The sequence below is a fragment of the Chenopodium quinoa genome, unplaced genomic scaffold, assembly GCF_001683475.1.
Source record: "Chenopodium quinoa cultivar QQ74 unplaced genomic scaffold, ASM168347v1, whole genome shotgun sequence".
NCBI classification, from domain to species: Eukaryota; Viridiplantae; Streptophyta; class Magnoliopsida; order Caryophyllales; family Amaranthaceae; genus Chenopodium; species Chenopodium quinoa.
The window spans coordinates 1,302,616-1,324,890 of NW_018743919.1; the positions used below are offsets into that span (position 1 = coordinate 1,302,616).

The window sequence follows — 22,275 nt, forward strand, 5'->3', positions numbered from 1 at the left end:
AATGAAACATGTGAAGTAAAAAAGAACGGAGGTTATAGTAGATCTACACGTACCCAGGTCAATGCATGCATGTGTGCTTCAAATTTCAAAACATGTATAATAACTCACTATGTATTAACATGGAAGAAAATAAAATTGTTTAAGGCTACATATATAAAACAAATAAAAAGATTTTTAGATAGACACCAAAATCAGTTTCTCACGGGTTACATACGTGCACATCTTAAGAGCCAAAAATTGCTCTCCGAACAAGAGAGACATCAAACAATTGCGTGCGAGCCTAACAATCAATCTATTTATTGCATCTTTAATATCTTATCGTGGATTGAGAGAAGTGATCGAGTCCTCATTTTCTGACAAACACCCTAGAATTCTCTCCTTAGAATACTCAGAGGTAGTAACACTGACTAATGGAGGATGAGAAGGAACTGAAAGAGATAAAGATCGGCTACTGAGCATCAACACGACAGAAGACATAGTTGGTCGATCCTCGACACTTTCTTGAACACATAACAAGCCAATGTGTATACATCTTATCATATCAGTTCTTGATGCTGTTGATAATGTTGGATCTATGATAGATATCGCCGTATTTTCTCTCCAATTTCTCCATACCTGTATAACATTATTTATGTACGTAACTAATATTAGTTGCGTTACATTACATTTTTAGTATATATGGAGCATTATTTAATGTCGAAAGTTGCCTTAAAAAATGAATATTTATAAGGAGTATACATCAAAGAAAATAAAGGAATGTTTGAACACTTACAAAGCTTAATAGATCTTCGGTGTATTCCTCATTATGAAAACCAGAGTTCTTTCGACCTGTAATGATTTCTAGAACTAGTATGCCGAAACTGTAGACATCTGACTTTACAGAGAAGAATCCATAAAATGCGTATTCTGGAGCCATATATCCACTGTATTGCATAGAGGACGTTAAGTATATTAGGCTTTAATTTGATATGTACAAAAAAAATTTGCTCATTTTTATGACATTAAAGGGAAGAAAGAGCAAAATATCTAGCAATTTTATATGCAATTTCATGTTTATTTAGTAATTAGTAGTTGATGATGTACTTACTAGGTACCGACGATTCTATTGGTATCCCCTTGGGTTTGATCAACACCAAACAATCTTGCCATGCCAAAATCGGCAATCTTGGGATTCATATCAGCGTCCAGAAGTATGTTGCTTGCTTTAAGGTCACGATGGATGATTCGTAGTCTAGAATCTTCATGAAGGTAAAGGAGTCCTCGAGCTATGCCTGTTATAATCTTGTACCGCTTTTCCACATCTAAATATACTCTCTTGTTTACATCTGCACACAAGGGTGCATTTTAATTCATTATCATATATTACTTACTACATCAATATATTATTTAGTTAAATCCTATGATATATATTTATGTACATAAATATATACGAGTATTATCTAGTCTAATCCTATCATGTATAAAATCCCTTGCTTACATGTCTGCACACAAGCTTTATAAGGAAATCAAACCATACCAAACAAGAAGTGATCGAGACTAGTGTTGAGAACAAACTCATAAATGAGTATTCTTTCTTCTTCTTCTAAGCAAAATCCGAGGAGCCTAACAAGATTCCTGTGTTGAAGCTTAGCCACTAACAAAACTTCAGTCTTAAACTCACTGTCACCTTGTCCAGAATCCCTTGAGAGTCTCTTTACCGCGATTTCTTGTCCATTTGATAATTTTCCCTGGTTTTAGCAGGCATATTCATATAACTCTGTAACCTATTCTTTTCACAATAAAGTAGTCAAATACTAGTATTTTTAGTATGTACCTTGTAAACGATACCGAATCCACCTCGACCAAGTTTGTTAGCGTCTGAGAAGTTGTCTGTTGCCAATCTAATGGTGTCGAGACCAAATTCCAAAGACACTAAAATTCTACTTTCATCATTTTTTTCTTGAGGAAGAGAATAGGAAGCGACTGATTAAGACGAAAGGTTAAGAAAATCTGAGGGTTAGTATGTAATACAATAGGCCAGATATCATCATTTCCCAATTCAATAATAGATTAAAAACAGACAAGAAATTATTTTGCTTACTTGAGCTTTCAAACTTTTTCTTTGTCTTTCTTCTTCTACACAAGAAAATGAATCCAATTGCAAGAGCAATGACTACAACTGTTGGAACTACGATTAGGATGGCAATTAATGCCGTATTATTGCTTCCATTACCTGACATTGATGAAGTTGGAAAGTAGATGAAGCACAAGTAATAGTAGTAGTATTGGTTGTTTTACATGTTTACTCAATCTAATACTCCCTTTACTCCAAAATAAATGCTCATTTGCCAAAATGATACTTTAACTAATAATGTATTTAATTATCAATAAGTATAATTGATAAAAAAACCAGATATTTCGAAACTATACATTGTGACTTATATTTATGATAAGAACATGGTAAAGCATGTGTGATTTTGTTTGATAGTCTACATAAGTACATATTTATATTTTCATTATATCACTAAAGTTGCTTGATGGACTTTGTTGGAGATTAAGTAATCTATCACTCTAAAGTCTATCCTCTAAAGTCTATCCTATCTTAAGCAAGTATTTGTTACTTTATCTATATCACTTAAGGGGATAATATCTATATTTTAGGAAAGTAAATAAGATGATATTTATCCCGTTGAGAGTTGGTTACATTTCTACTTTGTTTCCCAAATTTATGTTTTATATATTGTTGTCTATGTTTTGCGCATATCAAACACATGACCTAAATCAATTGGTATTCGTCTATTTCCTAACACAAATAAATCTAATAAGATTTCATATGATTATATTTTTTTTCTTTAAGGGTATGTAAGGGGAAATGTAATTATGGTTGAGTGTATGAATAATGTTCACCATTGACATCATGTTGCAAATTAAATTTAAAAAAAAAAAAACATAATAATAAAAAAAAAACACAGAGGAAGTAGTTTTTATGGGTATAATACTTTGACTTAGTTCAACTGTTCAATAATGTTAAACAGAGTAGGTTACAAAAATACAAAATATTCCAATCCAATTCAAAATTCGAACTTTTGATGTTCAAAGGTATAAAATTCTACCAACAAACATATACTTGTATATAATTAGTCAAAGTTTTGATCCTTAAATTAATTGTCAAAATTTTAATCCATTGAATAAATTCAAAGTTTTGATGTTTGAAAAAGTCTTCCTAATCCAATTCATGCATAGCGCAATCTTTAAAGAACGTTATAAGTATATCTTTATTGTATAAGTCAAGGGATAAGATAGCGGTATCCACTTTAAAAATTTAAAATAATACCCTCAATTTTAATTACTCTTTCAAAATGTTTGGTGTATAAAATTTTGAGCACCTATCGTGTGCATATAGATCTAGTACTTACCTGATGGAGGAGTAGACGATGGAGGAGATGATGGACTACGCATGTCATCATTGTAAAACAAATAATCCTCGTATCTTAACTTGCAACTCGGTCCAAGAATCTGTGCTCCTGTGTTGTTAGTTGAGCCACTAGGTATCATTTTACTAATAAAATCTCCAATACAATTAAAGCAGTTTCGTTGCGACAAATCTGGAGAACATTGAGCAAGCGCATAAATGCTCCCAAAGCTGCCGTAAGTATCATTTCCAGTTGCAAACTTAAGTTGAGAATCACCCTTAGAAGCATCATTTCGAAGCTTATTCAATAATGTTCCTAGCACTTGATTAAACTGGTTGACGTTATTAGTCACCTTATGCGTACTCATTAACGTTAATGAAGGTTGTTCTTCAAGGCTTCCCAATATTGTCCGATTTGCATAACGTATCATACAATCGTCGTACCACCCAATGGCTTCCTTTTGTGTTGGGCAGAGCCGTGGAAGCATAGTAATTGAGTTGTTGAGACATCTATGGCAATCTTGGAACGCTACATCACCTCCACATAGCGCGATCCCATTAACTTGGTCAGGTTCCTCGCCGATTGAGAAATTATAGAAGCGGGAGTTGAATCGAGTGTTGGATGACAGTGGCGGAGCCAGGATTTATAATTCGGGGGGACAAATTTTGGAGGTTAAAGTTTCGGCAAAAATCTCAAGAAAAAAATTGATAACCTAAATTGTTTAATATTTATTTGAAATCACATATGCCAATTATTTCTATATGGAAAAAGAGGGGTAAAAAAGTTTTATTGTATATTAAGAAAATTATCCAACAAAAATGAATAAATTTATATTTGTAAATCCTGTTATGTAATCACATAATTGATAAATAAAAAGTCAAATAATTATCGTTAAAACAAATTGATGGTAGATATGAAGGGCCAGGGTTTGAGTTACATTCGAAAAAATAAACTCAACTTTTTCAAATCAATCATATTATTAATATGTATTTCGTTAAAACACAGTTACAAACAATTAATTAATAGTAATCTATTTATTAGAAATGTAAAAAAAAAATTGAGTTTAAGCACACTTAGTTAAAGCGATAATTAAAAACAAGAAGTAGGAAATAAGAAATAACATTAAAAATCCTAAAACAAGAAATAGGAAATAAAAAATCAAATTAAAAAGGTTGTTGAAAATTAGAGTATGTAATAAAAAAAACAAGAAGTAGGGGAAAAAAAAAACAAAAAAGCTGAAAAACAGTAGAGTAGGGAATCGAACCTAGGACCAAAACACAGCCTTACTAAGGACTCAACCACCAAACCATATTCAATATTGTGATATCTACTGTAAGTATATGTTATTTATAGCCTTTTACTGTATTTTCTTGATTTTTTTTTTTTTCTAAAAAAACTTTTTTTCCGAAAATGGGGGGACAACTGTCCCCCTTGTTCTAATGTGGCTCCGCCACTGTTGGATGATATCGAAGAGAAGAAGATGTTGAGATTGGCCTCGTATCTGCTGGTGCTTGTGTAATTGCCATAGGTGTCTATGCAATAATGCGCAGTGAAATTTTGCTGGCTAATTACGATGGAAATAAAATGAAGTTGAATAAGAATATGAATATAATGAACAACTTTAGATATTCTCATTTCTTAGTCTTTTATTTTATATATCACCTTACAAACTTTAGAGTTAATGAAAATATATATGCATATTCCATGTAGTTAGAAAGTTTCACATGTATTAAATTAGGTGTAGACGCTGGCGTGTTTTGAATCAATCTAGAAGATATATATTGAACTTTGAAAAGTAAAATAATGCTACAAGTATGTACTACGTATTAAAGTGTAAAAGTCAAAAGCTAGAGAGAGATAAACAGAGTGTGTTGACTTGTAATTGCCTTGGCATGGGTCATGGTACGTCTACCGCCTTTTATATACAACCCAGGTGCATATTAAAGTAGGTGTACCTACGGCTAGTTTGTTTGTTTGTTTTTTTTTTTTTTTTTTTTTTTTTTTGGCTCATTTATTTAAATCTCATATTATGACCTCTTCAACTTCACTAATTTTCTCTTTTTACGTATTAAAGTAATTTTCCACTTAAGGAATAAACTTTACCAAAATCAGTTGATTGTTTTCAAGCTTGCTTCTTTTTTATTTTTTATTTTTTATTTTTTATTTTTTTTTTTGTCATTATTGTTTCCAATTTGGTGTTTTTCAATTTTAATTTTTACCATCTCCCATCTTCAATAAAATTTTTTGACCAGGAACTAGGATTCAAGAACTTGAAATTATTAGAGCAATTCAATCAGGTAAACACTAAGTATCTAATTGTACTTACTACTTAGAGATAGCAACACTATAAACTAGATATCAATTGAGGCATATATATTGCTCTCAATTTACGTCCTACAATTAGAAAATGCAATTTCGAAGTGCTATGAAAATCATTAAACCTTTTGTGTTTTGTTTGATAGATGGTTATAAATGTTGGAAATGGGAAAGAATTTTAAGTGTAAATTAGGAAGAAAATTAACATTGCAATTTTAACCTCAACCATCTATTTCTTCATATTTTTTCATTATCATCCATTACCAATTGAAAACATAGATCAATTTTTAAAGCACTGATCAATTTTTAGAGGGCCCAATTTTTCATTACACGATCAAGAATTGCTTCAGTGATTGTTGACCGGTTCACCTTATAGTTGATCTTGATTGTACAAGTGGTTACAAAATATTGGACTGGGAATTTTACTCAATCGTCCTAATCTAAACTTTTATCCAACAAGAGAGATTAAACAACTTCGATCTTGACAAATAATCTGTTTAACGTGGATGGAGATCAGTAATCGAATCCTCATTTGTAGACGAACTCAGTAATTGTCTTTCCTTATGATTATCAGAGTTAGTGTCCATAGTCGCATTAACACTGATGAATGAAGGATGAGAAGGCACCGGCAAAGAGAGCGAGCTGCTACTAAGCATCAACACGACAGAAGACATGGTTGGGCGGTCATCGACACTTTCTTGAACACATAACAAGCCCATGTGTATGCATCTAATTATATCAGTTTTAGACGCCGTTGATAATATTGGATCAATGACAGATATTGCTGTACCTTCTCTCCAATTTCTCCATACCTGAGTGACCACATGATGTACGCGACATATTAGTTGTAGGACATTATTATAGAGTGTGCAACATAGGTATTTACCATCAAAGTGAGTAATTTATAAAGACGTTGTCTAAGATGATATAAGAAATGCTTCAACACTTACAAAGCTTAATAGGTCCTCTGTGTATTCCCCTTTTTGAAAACCAGAATTCTTTCGACCTGTAATAACTTCTAGGACTAGTACGCCAAAGCTGTAGACATCTGATTTTACAGAGAAGAATCCATGGAATACATATTCTGGTGCCATATATCCACTGCATAAAGTAGGTTAATTACGACATTAGGCTTTCATGGTTTGCTTGTTCATATGACCCAGTTTCTCATAGTGAAAAACAAAATTTGTTTCTCACATGATATTTTTGTATATAAAGTGTTGAGTCCCTTAGGTTTTGATTGATAGTTTTGAATGATGACAAACAGCTAAGGGAAACAGGTCCTTGAAAGTGTTCGATACAGTTGGGGGAACCAGCTAACATAGAACACTGTTTCCCCAGACAAGTTATTACTTACATGAGTTTTCTTATTGAACTAACTTGTCTTTATACAGGGAACAGTTATATGATAAAAGTGTTATGTACTGGTAGGGAACCAGTATGTACTGTTTCCATGGTTGCTACGTGGTAAAGCAGTCACATACTCTTTATTGTGCATTAACCATGTTACATGTGCAGTAGTTGAGTTGATTCCAAGACTTGGAGCATAGAAGCCTTTCGAAGATATTTCGAAGAAAGATTGTTTGCTCATAATAGAAGTATTCAAGGAAGATTCAAGTCTTGAAGATTACATGAAGAAAAGACGATTTATGCTTTAATATGTTATCTAGGTTTTCATGTAATATGCTCCGTAGTATGCTTGCATGTTTGGGTTATATAAGTGCTTAAAAGTATATTGAAGTATGATATGAAATCTGGTACAAAGTTGGAACAGGTTTCATAACATGTTTCAATTCAGGGAACCAGGTCGGGGAACCAGGTTCACTGTATTCGAGCTGCCGTTTTGGAAAAAGATTTTACAAAAAGATTTTTTCGAAAAGATTATCTTGAAAATATTTTGTGCAGCTGGAAATAAGATGAAATATTCTTGGTTACCTAAAATCTAGGAGTATTTATCTTAATTGATTCTATCTTTGTGATTAAATCAAATAAGATAAAAACTTTCCTAAAATTACATTATATCTTATTCTCTAAGATTGTGTGATTTAAGGAAACTAGGTTTTAGGAATCTAAGCTTATATAAACTCATCTTATTTCACATATTTCGTGTGCCTCTCCAGAAATTAAAAGAGCAATTATTTGAGAGCATATACTTAAGCACTAATCCCATTCATCAAGTCATATACAAGAGCATTCTAGTACTTAAACTTTTTCTCTTAATTAGCTTCGTAGAAGTGAGATCAAAGGGGAGTTCTTGATTTTTGTATTGAGTCTTTAACAAAGGGGTTAAAGGCTGGGTGAGTGTTTGTGAGTTCAAACACATTGGGCTTACGAGTGTAAGTCGAGAGCACACTCGGAGTAGAGTGTGGGGTTTGCTGGTTCCCGGAGTAGGGAACAGCAGAGTGTTCTTTGTCTTTGTTTTTCGGAGTAGATTAATAAAGAACTTAGGATAGGAGGACGTAGGCCTGAGTTGGCTGAACCTCGTTAAATTTGTTGTGTTCTTTATTGCTTTGTTTTATTTCGTTAAATTTGTTGTCTTCTTTATTGCTTATTTATATTCCGCTGCGTACGGGAACCAGCACAACTGGTTCCTCACACATAATCCGAAAAGAAGCAAAATTAGCCAACGATTACTTAACACTCAATTCACCCCCCCCCCCTCTTGAGTGCCCATTGAACCTTCAATTGGTATCAGAGCCTAAGCTTCTCGAAAGAGTAACATCTAGAGGAGTTAAGAATGAGTACTCAAGAATTAAGTGCAATCGGTTATGACAACAAGTCACCCAAGTTTAATGGAAATAATTATGCTTGGTGGAAGAACAGGATCCAGAATGTTATCATGGGTATTGATTATGAATGCTGGCTCGTAGTTAAAAATGGTCCTAATATCATTCTCAAGACAGATGTGGAGGGGAACCAGGTTCCCAAGAAAGATAGCGAATTGGTCACTGCTGATTACAAGTTGCTGGAGAAGAATGCTAAGGCAATGTCAATACTACAACAAGCAATAGGTGAGACCGAAACAAATCGTATTTCTGGCTGTAGTAGTGCTAAAGAAATATGGGATACTCTTGAACTTGCGTTTGAGGGAACCAGTGAGGTAAAACGGTCTAAAATTGATTTAATCATGTCTAAATACGAATTGTTTGCCATGAATAAAAATGAAAAAATCAATGATTGCTTTCGTAGGTTTATGACTATTGTAAATGATCTTAGATCTCTTGGTAAAAATTTATCTGACGAGGATCTTGTGAGAAAATTATTGCGTAGTTTAACAGATGCATGGACAGCCAAGGTAACAGCAGTATACGAAGCAAAGGATCTGTCTACCTTGTCTCTGGAACAGCTGATTGGTTCCCTTATGACTCATGAGATGCTGATTGACTCTAAGTCTGAGAAGGAACCAGCAAGAGGCATGGCGCTTAAGGGAACAGTAGAAGATGATGAAGATGAAATTAGCATGATTGCAAAAAGATTTGAGAGATCTCTTCGAGATCAAAGAAAGAATTTCAAAGGTAAGCATTTTAAAAACTATAAAAAATCTAACTCTAATTCTTCTTCTACAGGATGTTTCAAGTGTGGAGAAAAAGGACATCTTATTCGAGATTGTCCTAAGTGGAATGACAAACAGTCTAAATCCGGAGATAAACAAGCATACAAGAATGCCATGATAGCTTCCATGTGGGGAGACTCTGACTCAGGGTCAGATGAAGAAGAAGGATCACCCAACTCAGATGTTTGCCTAACTGCCTTTACAAACATCAAGGAAAACAGCACTGGTCCAGGAACCAGAGGGGGAACCAGTACATTCAACAAATGCTTTATGGCAAAGAAGGATGTACTACATGAACGCAAGGTAAGCTTAGAGCAAATTAGAGAAGATATGCATGAATATGATAGAGAAAATATGCTTGCTTGTATTGATTCCTTACTAGATGAATGCTATAAACTAAGTGAAACATACATAACTTGCAAAAGAGAATTAAAAGAAAAACGTGGTGAATGTAATATTGCTATTGCTAGTTGTGATCATCTAGAAGGAGTCTGTTATGAACTAAAAAATCAAGTAGCAGAACTAGAGGTTGAATTGGACAAGTGTAAAGTGGAACTAGAAAAGGAAAGATCGTTTGAACCAATTGATGGTGAAGAGGATCTGACCTCCTGGTTCCCTAGAGACTTATCAACCACTAGTGATACTCTTGATTTTTCAGTAGCTATAAGTAAAGCAAATTCGTGTACTAGAACTTCCTTGTTGAAGGCCTTTGAAACATTGGCTTACAACCTGGAAAACTCTCACAAGGAAATTGCTTCACTTAAAGCTGCACAGTTCACTGTTTCCCCTACAGGTACCAGTGTAGATGTCAGTAATACGATTGATAAGTATGAAAGTAATATTTGTGATTTGCATGCGGAAATCAATCAACTGAAAAAGGACAAGCAACCAGTGGTTGTTGACATGTCTATTGACTCTATGGTTTCAAAGCTTAATCTACAATTCGAAGCTTTAAAAAGTAACTTTGATTTTCTTAAAGAGAAAAACGAATTGTTAACTAAAACACTTGAAACCAGAGAAAAAGAACTTAATGATAGTCATAGACATGTGGACAAATTATTGAATGCTCAAGAATCCTTAAATTACCTGACTTCATCAAGAGGAAACAGAGGAAAAGTTGGTCTTGGTTATACTAGACAGAGAACCAGGACTAACTGGTCTCCCAGAGAAACCACCTGGATCAAAGAATATCAACGAGGCAAGTATGTCATGACTAAAGAGATGCATGTGTGTTTTCATTGTGGTAAAAATGGACATAAGATACATGAATGTCCAGCTAAAAAAATTAGTGCTAATAAGAACAGCAAGGGTGTAAAATATGTGTGGAGAAGAAAGGATCAACAAGATGTTAATGTTGTTGAAAAGGGACCCAAGTATGTTTGGGTTCCTAAAACTAATGTTTGATTTGCTCTTGCAGGCTAGAGTGAAGGGAGACACCTATTGGTATTTGGACAGTGGTTGCTCAAGACACATGTCCGGGGATAAAGATCAATTCCTTTCACTAGTGGCCTTTGATGGAGGAAGTGTCACCTTTGGGGATAACAGCAAGGGAACCATCACTGGTTTAGGTAAAGTTGGTAAGACACTTTCTAACGCAATAGATGATGTTTATTATGTTGAAGGCTTGCAACATAATCTCTTGAGTATTTCTCAATTATGTGACAAAGGTAATATAGTTGAGTTTCAAGCCAACCTATGTTACATAGTTAACTCACAAACAGGAGAACTTGTATGTGAGGGAACCAGGAAGCATGATGTTTACATCACCTTCTTAGATAAAATCCCTCAAGACAAGTCCATCTGTTTGAGAGCTGTTTCTGACAATAATCAATGGATTTGGCATAAGAGGTTTGGACATGCTAGCCTAACACTTCTAAACAAACTTAAAACACGTGACTTAGTTGTAGGCCTTCCTAACATTAAGTATGAAGCTGATAAAGTTTGTTCTGAATGTGTAAGGGGGAAACAGGTCAAAATTTCTTTTAAGTCTAAAACTGTTTTGAGTACCAGCAGACCCTTCGAACTTGTACACATTGATTTGTGTGGTCCCATGAGAGTACAAAGTCGAAGAGGTCATAGATATGTCTGTGTTATGGTTGATGATTATTCTAGGTACACTTGGGTAATGATGTTACACACAAAGGATGAAACGTTTGAAGAATGGGTAACATTGGTGAAACAAGTGGAGAACCAGCTCACCCACAAGCTGGTCTCGGTAAGATCAGACCATGGTACTGAATTTGATAATGCTAACTTTATTGATTATTGTAGGGAACATGGAGTTAATCACAACTTCTCAGCCCCTAGAACACCTCAACAAAATGGTGTTGTAGAAAGGAAGAATAGAACTCTTGAGGAGATGGCGAGGACGATGCTCATTGAGAGTGGTCTCCCAAAGAGTTTTTGGGGAGAAGCTGTTGACACTGCTTGCTATATATTGAATAGAGGTCTCATTAGACCAAAGTTAAATAAGACTCCCTATGAACTGCTTAAAGGTCGAAAGCCCAACATTACATATTTTCGCATTTTTGGATGTAAATGTTATGTGCATAATAATGGGAAGGACCAGCTTGATAAATTTGATCCTAGAAGTGATGAGGGAATCTTCCTTGGATACTCTTCTCACAGCAAAGCATATAGAGTCTTTAATAAAAGGACTCTTCGTGTTGAGGAGAGTGTCCATGTCATTTTTGATGAATTTAACATGTCTTCTGAGATTGCGCAGGTACAACCTGATGAAGTGATTGGATTGATGGATTTCACGGGGAACCAGTATACTGGTCCCACGGATGAAGTGCAAGCAGATCTAGGCCTACCAAATACTCCACCAGATGATAATGATGAAGTGCCTAGAGAAGAAAATGAAGATAATGAGGACTCTGAAGGGGAACCAAGTCCTGATGGTTCCTCAAATAATAGACAGGTAATGAGTTCAGGGGAAACAGAAGAAGGTACCACCCCTGAACCTGAGGTAAGTAATGATAGAGGAAACAGCATGAATGTGAATCCTCCTGGCTCCTCAGAAGAAGGAGAGATCCATGAACATGCTGGTTCCCAACTTAATGAGAAAGCACAAAACAGTCTTAATTTTAAAAGTTATAGATATCAATCTTCTCATCCCACTGATCAAATAATTAGTGATATAAATAAGGGGATTCAAACGAGAACAAATGTTTTTCAAAACTTTTGTGCTTTCTATTCTTTCCTGTCTAATGTAGAGCCTACTGACTATAAAATGGCATTGACTGATCCTGATTGGGTACTAGCTATGCAAGATGAGTTAAATCAGTTTCAGAGGAACCAGGTTTGGCACCTGGTTCCCCGTCCCAAGGAAAGATCAGTCATTGGCACTAGATGGGTCTTTAGAAACAAGTTAGATGACCTTGGTACTATAGTCAGAAACAAAGCAAGGCTAGTGGTGCAAGGGTACAATCAACAAGAAGGAATTGACTATGATGAGACGTTTGCACCAGTAGCTAGGCTAGAGGCTATTAGGATTTTAATTGCTTATGCTGCTCACATGAATTTTAAGCTGTTTCAGATGGATGTAAAGACTGCCTTCCTCAATGGATATTTAAAGGAAGAAGTATATGTGGAGCAGCCACCTGGTTTTGAAGATGCACTGTTCCCCCAACATGTGTACAAGTTGGACAAAGCATTATATGGGTTGAAACAAGCTCCGAGGGCTTGGTATGAAAGATTGTCCAATTTCTTGATGGCAAATGATTACAAGAGGGGAACAGTAGACAAGACCTTGTTCATAAGAACCAGGGGGAAACACTTGATTGTAGTACAAATTTATGTTGATGATATTTTATTTGGTGCTACTAATCAGGTTTTATGTGATGAATTTGCTAATCTTATGCAGAGTGAATTTGAAATGAGCATGATGGGAGAACTAGGATTCTTCCTAGGGCTGCAGATTAAGCAAATGGATGATGGAATAATGATCCATCAACAAAAGTACTTAAAAGAGCTGCTGAAAAAATTCGGCATGGAGAACAGCAAAGCTTATGATACACCTGTTCCCCCATCTACAAAATTAGATGCTGATCTTAAGGGAAAAGATGTTGAAGCTTCTCTTTATAGAGGAATGATAGGTTCTCTACTTTACCTAACAGCTAGTAGACCTGACATTGTGTTTTCTGTTGGTTTGTGTGCTAGGTTTCAAAGCAATCCAAAGGAATCTCACTTGAAGGCTGTTAGAAGGATACTTAGGTATCTTGTAGGAACAGCAAATCTGGGATTGTGGTACCCCAAAGGCAGTACCATTGATCTTATTGGATACACAGATGCAGATTATGCTGGTTTCTTAGTTGATAGAAAGAGCACATCAGGTATGGCACACTTTCTTGGCTCTTGTCTAATTTCATGGGGTTCTAAAAAGCAAAATTCAGTGGCCCTATCCACAGCAGAGTCTGAATATATAGCTGCAGCTTCATGCTGTTCCCAGCTACTGTGGATAAGGAACCAGCTGAAAGATTTTGGTGTTATTTATAAAAGTGTTCCTATTTTCTGTGATAACACTAGTGCAATCAATATTTCAAAGAATCCTGTGCAACACTCCAAGACAAAACACATTGAAATAAGACACCATTTTTTAAGAGACAATGTGGAAAAAGGATTGGTGGAGATGTTGTTTTGTAAAAGTGAAGATCAAATTGCTGATATCTTCACAAAGCCTTTGTGTAGAGAGTCTTTTTGTAGGTTAAGAGTCCTTTTAGGTCTAGTTAGACTTTAGGTATTGGCTTCAATTACTTCCTTCAATGATTGGTTAGAATGGTATTCTCTTGTATAGTGTGTGTACATACTTATGTTGATATCTTTCAAGTGTTGTGTAGATGGTTCAAAATCTCAAAAGGATTGAGAATCATTGTTGTAAGAAACAGGTGAAATCAGGCTGAATTGCCAGAAACAGCGTGACATGGTTCTATACAGGTACCAGCAAAGGAAAACAGCAGACCAGCTCTGATATGTCATCCGATAATATCTTTTATTTTCGGAAGATTACTATAAGATATATCCTTTTGGAAGGAATTTATCTTATTTCAGTTATTTAATCCCATATAAAAGGCAAACATATCATATGCCTTATTTATAGTTGGTTGAGATAATTATGGTAAAAGATAATTACCAAATTTTTGATTTCAATTTAAAAATATCCTTTACAGTTGCTTTTTATTGGCTCAACTAACTCTTTTCTTTCCTTCTTCTCTCTTTGTGCTTCATTGTTAAAAATATACACTAACCCTTTGTGCAGATCATCAATCATCATCACTCGAAATTCTCTTTCTCTCTCTCGTATGCTTTAAATTCATCATTGTTCATTTGGTTACTGTTCACTCAAGGAACCAGCTCAGTCTCAGGGGGAACATCAGAAGGAAGCATAAATGTCCTTAAGCCCGAAGTTGGAGGAAATTCAGAAAAGTCAAAGTGAAAAGGATGAAATAGAGGTTGTTGGTTATTATGAGGAGACACCCACTGCTAAGACCATGGTACGAAGTAGAGTAACTCAATTAAAGAAGTTCACTGAGAAGGTGCAGGAGGAACAGTCCATTGACGCTGTTCCAGGAACCAAGAGAAAAAGGGTACCAGCAAGAACCTCTTTGCTTGATTGATGTGATGCTAGTTTTGCACTCGTTATGCAACAAGGAGAACATTCTGAATCAGTACATATCTCTCATGATTTATAAAAAAAAAAAAAAAAAAAAAAAAAAAAAAAAAAATAGAGGAACCAGCAGGTCAGGAAGTGGTTTTGAAACAGATTGGGGAATCACAAGAATATGCTTAGTAATATAATGATTTTGGTTTAAGCAGAGCATGGTGACAAGGATGAGGAGGAATCAGATGATAATACAGAAGATGTTGCAAAGTTCGAGGCGGAGGAAGGGAACGAGAATGATGATGAGGAGTGATGCTGTTTCTGTTCTTGTTTCCTCACCCTCATGTTTATTCTAAAATAACTGATTTTGTTGGTTTGTCTACTTCTCTCCATTCCATGAACTTTCTTTTTGGATGGATTTGGGCTTCTTTGGTTGAACTTTGTTGGCTTGTATGAACTACTAACTCTGCTATGGTATGAACTGTTTGACTAATCTCTTTTTGCAGCATAATGCTTGAATGGTGGTTGATGCCATTGTATGGATAAGCACATTAACTTGTGCACATTGCTTTTACTTGTGGATACTTTTTAATGATGCCAAAAGGGGGAAGTAGTCTGAAGTTGAAGCCTAAGGTTTAGCTAGTTTAGATTGAGTCAGTTTGAGATTGAGTCAGTTTGAGTCTTTTTATTTCGTATTTTCTATTTTCTGCTTAGGGGACCAGTTAGCCTAACTGACTTGTTCCAAAGAGTTTTGAGTCCTTGAAGTTTTTGACGGTTTTCTTTTTGAGCATGTCCACAGGTTCAGGAACTTCAAAAGTTTGTCATCATCAAAAAGGGGGAATTTGTTGAGTCCCTTAGGTTTTGATTGATAGTTTTGAATGATGACAAACAGCTAAGGGAAACAGGTCCTTGAAAGTGTTCGATACAGTTGGGGGAACCAGCTAACATAGAACACTGTTTCCCCAGACAAGTTATTACTTACATGAGTTTTCTTATTGAACTAACTTGTCTTTATACAGGGAACAGTTATATGATAAAAGTGTTATGTACTGGTAGGGAACCAGTATGTACTGTTTCCATGGTTGCTACGTGGTAAAGCAGTCACATACTCTTTATTGTGCATTAACCATGTTACATGTGCAGTAGTTGAGTTGATTCCAAGACTTGGAGCATAGAAGCCTTTCGAAGATATTTCGAAGAAAGATTGTTTGCTCATAATAGAAGTATTCAAGGAAGATTCAAGTCTTGAAGATTACATGAAGAAAAGACGATTTATGCTTTAATATGTTATCTAGGTTTTCATGTAATATGCTCCGTAGTATGCTTGCATGTTTGGGTTATATAAGTGCTTAAAAGTATATTGAAGTATGATATGAAATCTGGTACAAAGTTGGAACAGGTTTCATAACATGTTTCAATTCAGGGAACCAGGTCGGGGAACCAGGTTCACTGTATTCGAGCTGCCGTTTTGGAAAAAGATTTTACAAAAAGATTTTTTCGAAAAGATTATCTTGAAAATATTTTGTGCAGCTGGAAATAAGATGAAATATTCTTGGTTACCTAAAATCTAGGAGTATTTATCTTAATTGATTCTATCTTTGTGATTAAATCAAATAAGATAAAAACTTTCCTAAAATTACATTATATCTTATTCTCTAAGATTGTGTGATTTAAGGAAACTAGGTTTTAGGAATCTAAGCTTATATAAACTCATCTTATTTCACATATTTCGTGTGCCTCTCCAGAAATTAAAAGAGCAATTATTTGAGAGCATATACTTAAGCACTAATCCCATTCATCAAGTCATATACAAGAGCATTCTAGTACTTAAACTTTTTCTCTTAATTAGCTTCGTAGAAGTGAGATCAAAGGGGAGTTCTTGATTTTTGTATTGAGTCTTTAACAAAGGGGTTAAAGGCTGGGTGAGTGTTTGTGAGTTCAAACACATTGGGCTTACGAGTGTAAGTCGAGAGCACACTCGGAGTAGAGTGTGGGGTTTGCTGGTTCCCGGAGTAGGGAACAGCAGAGTGTTCTTTGTCTTTGTTTTTCGGAGTAGATTAATAAAGAACTTAGGATAGGAGGACGTAGGCCTGAGTTGGCTGAACCTCGTTAAATTTGTTGTGTTCTTTATTGCTTTGTTTTATTTCGTTAAATTTGTTGTCTTCTTTATTGCTTATTTATATTCCGCTGCGTACGGGAACCAGCACAACTGGTTCCTCACACATAATCCGAAAAGAAGCAAAATTAGCCAACGATTACTTAACACTCAATTCACCCCCCCCCCCTCTTGAGTGCCCATTGAACCTTCATAAAGCAACAACTTTATTCAACTGTGGAGCCCACAATAATGAAAAAGTTGTTGATTTATTTACAAAAATGCCTCAATGAAAAACAAATTTCATTTCTCACTATGAGAATCAGAGAATTTCCCAAATTAAAGTATGATGTCAGTTTTTAGTTGTTCGGAATAATGACCACATACTGAAAGTCTAGGAAAGTGTCCTTATTAGCATGATTAACTAACTTACTAGGTACCGACGATTCTGCTGGTATCCCCCTGTGTTTGGTCAACTCCAAATAACCTTGCCATACCAAAATCTGCAATCTTGGGAGTCATATCTGCATCTAAAAGAATATTGCTGGCTTTAAGGTCACGATGGATGATTCGTAGTCGAGAATCTTCATGAAGGTAAAGGATTCCTCGAGCTATGCCAATCATAATCTTGTACCGAGTTTGCCAATCTAAAACAGATCGCATACTTAAATCTGCACACAAATGATATACTCAAGGAGTTAGCATAAAGTTCAATACATGTTTCATCATAAACAATTTTAGTTGAATCTAAACAAATCAAAGCATACCAAACAAGAAGTGATCAAGGCTAGTATTGGGAACAAACTCATATATGAGTAATCTTTCTTCCTTTTCTAAGCAGAAGCCAAGAAGCCTGACAAGATTCCTGTGCTGAAGCTTAGCCACTAACAAAACTTCAGTTTTAAACTCGCCATCACCTTGTCCAGAATCCCTTGACAGTCTCTTCACAGCGATTTCTTGTCCATTTGATAACTTTCCCTGGTTTAAGCAAATATACACATATAACTTATGCCCCATTCTACAAAATTTAGTCAAATAAAACTTCCCCCGCTTTAAAATAATTGCAACACTTTGACCAAATATGTGAGAGCTTTTGGGCAAAATGTTGCAATTTTTATAATACTTAGTTTTTCGATCTTAAGCTTACAATGTTATAAGTACCTTATAAACAAAACCAAATCCACCTCGACCAAGTTTATTAGCATCTGAGAAGTTATCTGTTGCCACTCTAATGGTGTCAAAACTATATTGTAGAGACATATAACTTCTGGTTTCATCATCATTTTCATCATCTTAATTGATCAAAGGTTAAGAAAACCAAGGATTAGCATCATTATATCAAGATATATATCATAAATAATTATAAAAATAGATGACATTCTTTTGCTTACTTAAACTTTCAACATTTTTCCTTGTCTTTCTTCTTCGATACAAGTAAATGAAGCCTACTGCAACAGCAATTAATACAACCATTGGAACTATGATAAGTGCGGCGGTTATTGCCATGTTGCTTCCATTTCCTGAAGATGATGAAGTTGACAAGTAGCTGAAATACAATTTATAATAATGGTACTGTAAAAGCGTATCACAAATAAGTCCATACACTAAGGGCAATTTTTTTCCCATGGAAACAGTGGAGTTTCACTTAGTTCTGTGCTTTTTTTTTTTTTTTTTTATTATTTTTTTTTTTATTTTGGGTGAAAATGAACTAAACTCTAAACCATAAGGGCGTGCTGCCATCTGGTTCAGTTCTGTGCTCGTTAATTCCATCTAATAGGTACATATATTTTTGGCGCTCAGAAAGCCACAAGGACGTGTGATGAGAATCAATACCAAAATCTCTTAGAATCGGGAGAGAAGCTTGCTCTAACCAACTAAGCTACCCCTCACTTTATCTAACAAGTTTATATTGACGTGTTCTAATTAATTATTCTATCAAAGCTTAATATTAGGATAATTTGCAAATTACCACCCAAAAATAGTATCAATTTCTAAATAACCACCTTATTAAAATTTTATTTTAAATTACCACCCATTAAATTAAAAAAGCGCTCAGATTACCACCCATTTTGTTTTTCCGGTGGAATTTCCGTCAGTGGGCCCCACTTTTTTTATTTTTTTCCTTTTTTTTCTTCTATTTTTCTGGCTTTCTCACTCTCTCTCCCCGATTTTTCACTCTTCTTCTTCCTACCTTCTTTCTGTCTTCATGCTCAAATTAAACATAATTATCATCACAAGGCACAACCCTCCCCAAATACTTCTTAACTAAATCAGGATACTCCCTTATCGCCTCCGAAATCGAGCAAAAGATCACCCCCGATTTCTCTAATGTCTTCCTATGTGTAGTCGCAATCGAAACACTATCAAGAACAACATCAACATCCACATTTCTACCACTAACATTAGCTAAACGATTCCTTTCATTCAAAGGCACACCCAATTTATCAAAGCTATTCAAAGTGGGTTTTTTCTTAGGTGCAGAATAATAACATAAATCCTGAAAATTAATTGGTGGGTATCGATTATCTGACCATTTCGGTTCAACCATCTTCAAAAATTTACGATATGAACTCAATCGAAACTCAAGCATCCAATCAGGTTCTTCCTTTAGGGCAGAAATTAACTTAAATGTTTCTTCAGATAACCCTTTTGGAATCGTAAAAGAATCAATTTTTTCACTAAAACCCCATTTATACTCCCTTTTAAGGAATCTCTGAAGTGGGTCATCTTCAATTTTAGGAATTAAAGCAGGAGAAATAGATTTATTACCTGGTTCAGTAGTATTTGTTGCGCTTGAATCGTACCCAATTTCAGCTCTGATTTTTTGTGAGATTTGGGAATCTGGGTTTTAGGGTATTGGGATTGTGATGAATTAAGGTCGATGATGGTGGGTCGCAAGAGGGTTGGAGAGTGAAACGAGAGATGGTGTTTGCTAGTAGAGATGCCATGGCTGAATTTTTTTTTCTGCAGAATGAATAATTATCGAAGAAGATGAAGTTTTTGAGTGGAAGTAATTTTAGGAGAAAATCTAAATTTCTAGTAATGGTAATTTAAAATAAAATTTTAATTGGGTGAAAAATGTGTGAAAATCTAAAATAAAACTTATGTTTAATTTGAGCATGAAGAAAGAAAGAAGGTAGGAAGAAGAAGAGTGAAAAATCGGGGAGAGAGAGTGAGAAAGCCAGAAAATAGAAGAAAAAAAAGGAAAAAAATAAAAAAAGTGGGGCCCACTGACGAAAATTCCACCGGAAAAACAAAATGGGTGGTAATCTGAGCGTTTTTTTAATTTAATGGGTGGTAATTTAAAATAAAATTTTAATTGGGTGGTTATTTAGAAATTGATACTATTTTTGGGTGGTAATTTGCAAATTATCCTTAATATTATACGCACTTATCTCAACATCTTAATTAATGGCATGTAGGACTAATCGGTGAGCTTCCTAAACTTTCCTAAAAGTAAAATGGACAAGAAATCGCTGTGATCATTGATTTATTAAATGGCATGTAGGACTACTTATGATATGTACTATTCATTATTGATTTATTGTCCACTGACCACTTTCCAGGACACATGCTCAAGGTTCTTAAATTAATTGTTAATTCTTTGAAAGCAACAAATAAATATCTAATAAGATAAGCTTAAATAATATAATAGAACCAATAGCTAGAGTTTAATTGATTTCATAACCCATGTTTGACAACTAGATATATATTAATCTACTAACTGAATATCCCTTTAAAAGCACATAGTTTAGCAATCCAACTTATAATGTAGAATTCTGATTTTTGAAAGTAAAAACTTGTAGTATTTCGCATTTACCTGATGGTGGAGGAGATGGTGCTGTCGACGGTGGAGGAGGAGGACTAGTAATGGTGTAAAACAGATACTGCTCGTATCTTATTTCGCAATTAGATCCAACAACCCGTGCTCCTGAGCTATTATTGCAACAAAAAGGAAGCACATTATTAATACAGTCACCAAGACAATTAAAACAGATTCGATATGACAAATCCGGAGAACATTGAGCAGCTGCATAAACATTCTTCAAGCTTCCATAAGTACCACTTCCGGTTGCATACTTAAGTTTAGAATCACCCGAAGCAGCTTCATTTTGAATCTTGTTCAATAGTGATCCTAGCACCTCATCAAAGTCTTTAGCGTTATTATCAGCACTAGCCGGGAATTTTAAATAGTAGGCATGTTGTCTTGTGCTCATGCTCGATAATGCAGATGAACGAGTTGCATAGCGTAGCATACAATTGTCGTACCACCCAGAAGCTTCCTTTTGCATAGGGCAGAGCTGTGGAAGCAGAGTTACTGAGTTATTGAGGCATGTATAACAATCTTGGAAGGACATATCACTTCCACATAGCGCGTCCCCATATACTCGATCAGGGACCTTGCCAACTGAAAAGTTATAGTAGCGCGAATTTATTTGAGTGTTGGATGATATCGAAGTGAAGAAGGTGTTGAGATTGGCGTGGTATGTGCTATTGTTTGTATAGTTACCATAAGTGTCTATGCATGAATGAGCTATGAAATTTAGTTGGCAAATTGCAATGGAGATGAAGTAAAAATGAATTAGTATCAAAATAAAAAGAACTCTTGACATTCTCATTTTTATATCTCGGCTCCCTCTTTTGTGCTTTGACGTAAGAGAGATCATGTACAAGCTACAATGGCGAAATTGAGAAGAGTGTGTATTATAATAAGAATATTATAACAACCGTGTTGTTGAGTTCATACTTGAAGAAAACTAGAAAAGAAAAAATCTATGAGAAGAAATTAAAGATGGGAGAGTGTGGAAAACAGTCTTTTGGCATGGTTGGTACTCTCATTGTATAATTTTTAAATTCAAATGATACATTACGCCAAATTTGGTTTCCCACTTGATAAAGCAGCAGCCCTTGTCCCACTAGGTACTAGCGACAAGGTAGCGCACCATTATAAAGTAAATGACACCATTATTAGTCAATTGTAGAGTCTATTGTGAAATTATGGGGCTACCTTCCTAGAACGAACGAATTTTAAGAGAAAGTTCGAGTAGACGTTTGTTTGGGGGGGGGGGGGGCTTCCTAAAACGAATACGGAAACAATGGTTTTTTTTTTAAGAGAAAGATCGAGCAGACCTTGAACGACTTAGATCTCATAATATGACCTCTTCAACTTCACTAATTTTTCTCTTAAGGAATAAATTTTACCAAAATCAGTTGATTTGAGTAGTTCACAAAACTTGCTAATGTAGAACGAACTTGTTCTAACGTTATTTGTGCTCAAAAGACCAACAAGTTCATTTAAAGTTGGTCGATTCATGGA

The 22,275-nt window shown here is 35.1% G+C and overlaps 1 protein-coding gene across 1 annotated transcript; it reads right to left on the reverse strand.

Annotated features, from left to right (window-relative positions):
- Positions 1-137: 137 nt before the first annotated feature.
- Positions 138-21,807, reverse strand: LOC110687157 (cysteine-rich receptor-like protein kinase 8). Its single transcript, XM_021863773.1, has 14 exons — positions 20,779-21,807; positions 18,350-18,478; positions 18,120-18,250; positions 17,726-17,936; positions 17,392-17,629; positions 6,659-6,809; positions 6,209-6,520; positions 3,396-4,035; positions 2,081-2,212; positions 1,814-1,962; positions 1,517-1,727; positions 1,088-1,325; positions 773-923; positions 138-615 (listed from the first exon to the last, which is right to left on the reverse strand). The coding sequence occupies exons 1-14, from the start codon at positions 21,623-21,625 to the stop codon at positions 316-318; spliced, it is 3,840 nt and encodes a 1,279-aa protein (XP_021719465.1). The 5' UTR covers positions 21,626-21,807; the 3' UTR covers positions 138-315.
- Positions 21,808-22,275: the final 468 nt, after the last annotated feature.